This window comes from Diaphorina citri, unplaced genomic scaffold (assembly GCF_000475195.1).
Source record: "Diaphorina citri unplaced genomic scaffold, Diaci psyllid genome assembly version 1.1 scaffold2689, whole genome shotgun sequence".
Lineage (NCBI taxonomy): Eukaryota > Metazoa > Arthropoda > Insecta > Hemiptera > Psyllidae > Diaphorina > Diaphorina citri.
Window position 1 is genome coordinate 17860 of NW_007380106.1, and position 8110 is coordinate 25969.

Sequence of the window (8110 nt, forward strand, 5' to 3'; positions counted from 1 at the left end):
AAACTATAGACTCTGTTTCCCTCTTTGCCAGTGTTTTAACCTTGTCACAGCACCTCTATCCTCCACTTCTCTTATTATAAGCGTATAACTTATGGCGGAGATTGAAATCCTTGAAGCATCTTGGAACTCTCTCGCCCGCTGTTCTCCCGAATGACTTGAAGGCAAAATAATTGAGGGAGCAGAACCTACCGGGTGACACCGAAAGTTGAGGCACCATCATGGGCATTGATAACATTTGCGAGCTCGCGGCGCGGCTGCTGTTCTCAGCGGTCGAGTGGGCGCGGAACATACCTTTCTTTCCTGATCTCCAGGTGAGTGCTACAAAATATAGGTAAAATAATGGTATCATAGATTGAAATTGCCACTCCGTAGACGTCGTTTCGAGTCCTTAGAGGGCGTAAAGCAAAACACTTAATGTTTGCCGACTACATACCCGGTCCTGCCTCCTCGCATTAATCTCACACCCAACCTGAATGAGGGAACTACGCGAAGAACCCTTTGGAGGGGGGCTGGGATCATTTTAACCTCTGAAATGTAGATATTAACAAATAATTTTGAAAGTAGTGGTAATTCAGGAGGTATATTGCTGGGGTAACTGCTGTTGTAAAGGGACTTTTCAGTCTCATTCGAGCAGTATAAATAGGGTATATTCTATTCCATACTCTAATCCCCATTTCTCTTTTCCTCTGTCCCCCCGCACACTAGGTGACTGACCAGGTGGCACTATTGCGACTTGTCTGGAGCGAACTGTTCGTTCTGAACGCCTCCCAGTGTTCGATGCCCCTCCACGTGGCGCCCCTACTGGCGGCCGCCGGCCTTCACGCCTCCCCTATGGCGGCCGACCGGGTCGTGGCGTTCATGGACCACATACGCGTGTTCCAGGAACAGGTGGAGAAACTGAAGGCCCTCCATGTCGACTCGGCGGAGTATAGTTGCCTCAAAGCGATCGTTTTGTTTACCACAGGTAAGCGCATGTTTGGTGTGTTTTTTGGTTTAGTTTTACTGGGGTGTTGCTGAAGGCCCTCCATGTCGACTCGGCCGAGTATAGTTGCCTCAAAGCGATCGTTTTGTTTACCACAGGTAAGCGCATGTTTGGTGTGTTTTTTGGTTTAGTTTTACTGGGGTGTTTTTCGTCAAATAAAGCTAAGGAAGATCTATCTTAGTTAGTTTGTAAAGTTGTGCCTACACATAGTCTCATCTTTCTTATCATGGACTCTTCACGATAAAATCTTCCTGATTCTTCTTTCTTCTAATCTCGCATAAGAAAGGAAAAGTTCTTCATCTCTAGAGTTCTATTTGAAAGAGTTCCATTAGACATTGAGAATATACTAAAGGAATCTTCTCTATTCTACCTGTCCAAGGCATAATCTATTCTATTCTATCAACCGCATTCCTCAGGTGAAGGTGGAACTTGCAGCTTATAATAGAATAGAAACTTAGTACTCTGTGATGCTGTGCATATCAAAGAAAGTATTTGATATTATTTTATCATTTCCATCGGAATAAAATCCGTGGTAGAGTGGTTATCGGAGGTCCCGGCTTCGATTCCGGACAGAGTCATAGTTTTTACGGGCTGCTTTCAATTAGGTCAGTTGCTTCTTTTAATAGTAGCGACCAGTGGCGGCACTCAATCAAAACCTCAGTGGTGCTGTGGTCAACGGGTTGGATTTCGGATCTGGAGGTTGGTGGTTCGAGTCCAAGTCAAGTCATTAAGATTCATCTAGGTGTGTTAACTCGGGAACAATATTTTTTGACAAGCATTTAACAACACTCAACACAGTGAAAATTCCTTTTCCCCTTTTGTTTCTCAATCAAGCCCTGTTTTTTCTTCTTCTGTTTTTACTTTCTTTATCTTAACAAGAAGATTCTGCGCCATCTGAAAGCACACATCTAATCTTGAAATTTTTTAATCAATGGGGACTTTCCGGGGGCGTTCTCAAGGGCCACCCAGTATTCTCGGAATATATGCATTCACCAGAGATCTCGGACCCGCAACAACATATTTCCAACAAAGTCGTGACTGGGGCTTTGTGGTCTGTATGGAGAGAAGATAATGCCAGCGTTATTATTGTAAGATAAGATAAGATAAGATAAGATATGTATTTATTTGTAATAAATGTAAACATTTTTTTACAAAAGGTTGGCTTATTTTAGTAAAGTTATAAAGCCATTTCCACACATAGTCGACCCCGTAGATCGACGAGGTGAAGAGATGAATCTATGTTGTTGAGGCAGTGTGGACGGTTCAGTCGACATCAATCGATGTCGATCGACGGCCGGTCGACTATGTGTGGACACACCTGAGGCACTTTGTTTCAGCCAAACTTAATTGCTTATTTCAGTCGACAAGCGATGTCGATCGACGGCCCGTCGGCTACATATGTGTGGACACACCTGAGGTACTTTATTTCAGCCAAACTTAATTGCTTATTTCCCGTGTCCGTTTCATCAAAGGCCGTCAGATACAACCCTTAGAGATAAGCTTCTGATAAAATTGATCATAGAGTACTGCAACTACAGGAGGATGCAGTGGAATCGATCAAATGCAGTTGAGTCGATGAATCTCAAGCTCAAGTCATTCTCTCTAGTTAGTCTAGTGGTTGTTGGAAAGTTCAGGGGATCTTCAGAAGCTTCGGTTCAGTGAAGAAGCTTCAGAAGGTTGGGATCAGTGAAGTTCCGAGCTTTTTGATTGATGCTTACCTATAGTATATATTGCCTAAACAAGCGGACATTCTGAATCGCAAGAAAATGCGACAGTGGCTTCGATAATTCATTTTGGAATCGGAGGAATGGGATGACGCCCAGAGAAGTCCCTCTGCATCTGACCTGAAGAAGTGTAAGGTCTTAAGTCTAACTGTTCACAGTCCACACATAGTCGACGGTCGATCGACTCAATCGATGTCGACTGAAACCGATGAGATTCACCTCGTCGATCGTCGGCCGTCCAGTATGTCTGGACGCAGCTTAAGGTCTTGGGCTTCACTAACTGTCTAACTGTTCCTGAGCTTCACTTCGCCGTCAAAGTTGGAATCTCCTGATGTGCATCATAGCTCTGGTAATAGCTCCATTGCTCTATGCAAGGTACCCATGACTGGGTACTATTTCTCCCGCTAATTATATTAAAAGAGAATCTAGCAACTACTCTCTGTGTGCCATGTTGGCTGAGCTTTACTGGGTGGGTCAGACAGACATCAAGGGGAAATTGAACTTTTTACAATCGAGTGAAAAAGATTCATGAGTTTATGACGGTTGATTGGTTTTCTATTCCTTTTTACTTTGACAGCCTTTTTGGAACTATTTCGATACGTATATTCGTTAGACGGTTGATTGGTTTTCTATTCCTTTTTACTTTGACAGCCTTTTTGGAACTATTTCGATACGTATATATTCGTTATAAGCTAAAAGCTTATGATGTCATCAAGGCAACGTCTTTGATTTTCTAGTTACCGCTAATAAAAATATTTGCTGATAGTGAAAAAGTCCGTCAAAAGTAGGTATTCAAAACTGTGAATCCAAATTTGGCAGGCTGATCTTTACCGCACTTCTTGATAATCCATAGGTATATCTAATGATTTCCGACCATGTGTGGTAGTCAAAAGACCCAAATGAGATCTTCCCTCTTATATCACCCAATAGCCGAATACTTTAAACAACCATGATCAGGTGTATTACAATCAAAAAACAAACGGTGCCAAAAATCATATCTGTTTTATTACAGTTTCCTTTGTTCCTCCTCATTGACCAGGACTATCCGGGAGATTCTATCATTTCTGTTTTATCGCTGTTTCTTTTCTTATGCCACCCGGTCTGCGGGGTTTCTCCTCTGACTGTTATCATTATACCAATCCGTTCTTCGCGAACTATACTCCTCTATGGCTTTATTATAATAATTGTAGAACTTTATTATCTCTTTGCCTTTTCCCCTGGTGGAAACCTAACAGGATTGTCGGAAAGGGGGATTGTGAAACATTAAGATGTAAACGTTTATTCGTTATCAGCTAAAAGCTTATGATGCCATCAAGGCAACGTCTTTGATTTTCTAGTTGCTCCTAATAAAAATATTTGCTGATAGTGAAAAAGCCCGTCAAAAGTATTCAAAACTCCTAATCCAAATTTGGCAGGCTGATCTTTACCGGACATCTTAATAATCCATAGGTATATCTAATGATTTCTGACCATGTGTGGTAGTCAAAAGACCCAAATGAGATCTTCCTTCTTATATCACCCAATAGCCGAATACTTTAAACAACCATGATCAGGTGTATTACAATAAAAAAAAAAAAACAAACGGTGCCAAAAATCATATCTGTTTTATTAGAGTTTCCTTTGTTCCTCCTCATGAACCAGGACTATCCGGGAGATTCTATCATTTCTGTTTTATCGCTGTTTCTTTTCTTACGCCACCCGGTCTGCGGGGTTTCTTCTCTGACTGTTATCATTATACCAATCCGTTCTTCGCGAACTATACTCCTCTATGGCTTTATTATAATAATTGTAAAACTTTATTATCTCTTTGCCTTTTCCCCTGGTGGAAACCTAACAGGATTGTCGGAAAGGGGGATTGTGAAACATTAAGATGTAAACGTTTCTGACGTTTCTCCAAGAGATTTGATACATTTCAATTACTTGCAACCAAAGGTAATTCCACGGATACTGAACTGTTTGCAGATATATCATTAGATTTATTGATATTGAAATTGCTGGGTTCGTTTTCTTGCTTGGTTTATTGGTTTCGAGATTCCCCCGGATCGGAGAAATGCGCAACTTCGGTGTCCATTGCGAGGGCAATTTTCTGTGGTCGAACGGATGCACTCACCTAGTAACCTGAAAGGTCATGAGTTCGTGTCTCGGAATTGTTGCAAATATTTTATGCTAATTGTTAAGTCTAACATGTCAGTTTCAGTCACTGGAGTAGTTTCGTTATGATAGTGGAACATCCAGAGGTTCATATTAACGAATCAACGTTTTCATTTCATCAAAATCCTTTGATCTTACCCAAGGCCACTCACTATCAGGTGGTCCTGAGAGGTACACCTGATCAGGTCTACCTGATAGTGTGTGTGCTCATCAAGTATCAGGTAGACCTGACAATCGGACCTGCTCAGGTGTAGGTAGACCCATGCACTTTTACAATCACTTCGTTTTCCTGATTCGCCATTCATCACCATCTATGAAACGGATGGTCAAACTTTGGTTCCATCGATTGACCAGTTGGACATGTGGATGGCTCTCTTCTCTCGGTTGAGTGGATCCGTTTGGTCTTCGTCTCGTTGTGGTCGTCAAGTTATTCGCTTCACTTGATCCATGTGGTGACATTCCCTCTAGATCAGGGGTTCCGAAACTGGTGGTCCGTGGACCACTAATGATCCCTGAGAAGACTTTAAGTTTTTTTAGGGCTTTATATCAGGATTCTCACACAGTGAGCTCTTCCATCCAACCAAAGATAGAATAGCGCGAACGACCTACTGCCCGTAGAGTTAAAGCGCTTTAAAGGAAAAAAAAAAAGATAGAATAGTGAAAAGGAGGAAAAGAGAAGATGAAGAGATAAAGAAAATAAATAGAAGAATAGATACAAAGATGACAAGATTTTTAGACTTCAAGACTCTCATAATGATCTGCTACGAGAATCTTGAAGCTCTCAACACTGGCACTGGTGGCGTTTCTATGTCCGCGGTTCATGCCCAGTTGGGAACCCCTGTACTACATTTATCATCGGGTCCCAAATATTCTACCTATTGTAATAATGTTTTCTACTAGTAGATGCTATTTTATCTATGGTCAAGTGACTCTCTATGATCTTTAATATTGTAGGTATTTTTTTCCTATGATATACGTATCTAACTATCTATGTATATTTTTCTTTTCTTTCTTGTACTATTACTATATATGTACACCACCGAGGCAGGAATACTCGTAGACTAGGATTTATTTGTAAGAACTCATTGACCTAGTGTGATGAGAATACAATCCATTTCACCCCCACATTTTTGCCATGAAGGAAAACCTCTTCCACTGAACCAACATTATACTGCCACCATCTCTAACGTCCCTCTTTCTTCTTCTCTGTCCACAGCTGTGCAACGAGGTCGGGTGCCCCCCAACCAATCCTGTTTACCCGGCGGTCTGGGCCCCGGCCAATTCGCCGCCCTGACGAACGGCGACTCAGCGTCGGCGGCCTCTGCAGCCATCGCCGCGGCCGGCCTGAACGGCCACTCCTCGTATCTCAGCTCGTATATTTCTCTTCTTCTGAGGGCCGAGCCTTACCCTACCGCCCGGTACTCACAGTGTATGCAGCCGAACAATATCATGGGCATTGATAACATTTGCGAGCTCGCGGCGCGGCTGCTGTTCTCGGCGGTCGAGTGGGCGCGGAACATACCTTTCTTTCCTGATCTCCAGGTGAGTGCTACAAAATATAGGTAAAATACTGGTATCATAGATTGAAATTGCCACTCCGTGGACGTCGTTTCGAGTCCTTAGAGGGCGTAAAGCAAAACACTTAATGTTTGCCGACTACATACCCGGTCCTGCCTCCTCGCATTAATCTCACACCCAGCCTGAATGAGGGAACTACGCGAAGTACCCTTTGGAGGGGGGCTGGGATCCTTTTAACTTCTGTAATGTAGGTATATTAACAAATAATTTTGAAAGTAGTGGTAATTCAGGAGGTTTGAAAGTAGTGGTAATTCAGGAGGTATAATTTCAGTCTCATTCGAGCTGTATAAATAGGGTATATTCTATTCCATACTCTAATCCCCATTTCTCTTTTCTGTCCCCCCCCCCCGCACACTAGCTTAAGTCATTCTCTCTAGTTAGTCTAGTGGTTATTGGAAAGTTCAGGGGATCTTCAGAAGCTTGGGATCAGTGAAGTTCCGAGCTTTTTGATTGATTATAGTATTGCCTAAACAAGCGGACATTCTGAATCGCAAGAAAATGCGACAGTGGCTTCGATAATTCATTTTGGAATCGGAGGAATGGGATGAACTTGAGTCATTCTCTCTAGTTAGTCTAGTGGTTATTGGAAAGTTCAGGGGATCTTCAGAAGCTTGGGATTAGTGAAAAAGCTTCAGAAGCTTGGGATCAGTGAAGAAGCTTCAGAAGCTTGAGTGAAGAAGCTTCAGAAGCTTGGGATCAGTGAAGTTCCGAGCTTTTTGATTGATGCTTCTAGTATTGCCCAAACAAATGTCTCTTTTTCGCTAATATCTCAGTCGCTCCACGTCAGAGTGCATTGGGGATCTGTCTATTAGTTAGAAAACAAAATTTCCTACTATTTTCACTATTATTTGACATATTCACTCAGCACCGGTCCGGAGTTAGAAGCGGTTAAATTTCACCAAGATCCAACGAAAAAAAAAGGTTCAGCTTTCATGTTCAGCTATGGGTTAAAAAAGTTGTTTCTGAATGAGACACTGTTTGAAGTTGTGACTGTTTATCTTGGATTTATTTGCATCCAATCTGCGAAGAAATTGCAAAGAGAAAACATCACCCTCAAAGAGAAAGAGAGCTTGTATTGTTTTTATTTTTACCTAAGAGAAAGAGAGCTTTTCGGTATGAGCTATCTAGGAATCAAGGTATTTTTTTTTATTATTATTATTATTTTTTTTTTCTCGAGGTTTGAAAGAGGGAGCTGGAACTGCTAAGGTCTTATCGTCTCAAAAGCGAGGGAAGACAGGATAGGAGAAAGCCAGCCGTTCCGAGAACGAACAATATCCGTTTAGGATAAAATCCGCCCCGGGTGGGAATCGCACCCGCGATCTAGCGCTTACAAGGGAGATGAGCTACCTTCCAGGCTAACTAGGCTGGCCCATCTAACTTTAGATATGTAAATATTTAAAGTTAGATGACTTAATGAGGCGAGGCTGTATACAAGGAAGGAAGAAAAAAAGTAGAAGAAGAAGAAGTAGAAGGAAGAAGAAGAAGAAGAAGGAGGAGGAAGAAGAAGAAGGAGGAAGAAGAAGATGATAATGACGATGATGAAAAAAATAAACTTTGAAATAATATTATAATAATTGAAATTAAAATTAGGTAGATAAAAAAAAAAAATAATAAAAAAAAATAAGGGAAAAAAATGCCAAACTTTTTCCTTTAATTTTCTTAGTTTTTTTTTTTT

General features: G+C 41.6%; 2 protein-coding genes across 2 annotated transcripts in view; both read left to right on the forward strand.

Annotated features, from left to right (window-relative positions):
• The first annotated feature begins 217 nt into the window (after window positions 1-217).
• On the forward strand, window positions 218-1424 carry LOC103519368 (COUP transcription factor 2-like). The gene is made up of 3 exons (XM_026830904.1): window positions 218-311; window positions 706-979; window positions 1399-1424. Exons 1-3 carry the CDS (start codon window positions 219-221, stop codon window positions 1422-1424), a joined length of 393 nt encoding a protein of 130 aa, XP_026686705.1. The 5' UTR covers window position 218.
• A 4476-nt stretch (window positions 1425-5900) lies between these two features.
• The window catches only part of LOC103519369 (steroid receptor seven-up, isoforms B/C-like), a 2746-nt gene continuing 536 nt past the window's right edge, over window positions 5901-8110 (forward strand). The window contains exon 1 of the mRNA XM_026830903.1: window positions 5901-6419. Coding sequence (XP_026686704.1) covers window positions 5956-6419 — 464 coding nt within the window. The 5' untranslated portion in view covers window positions 5901-5955. The remainder of the gene's footprint in view (window positions 6420-8110) is intronic.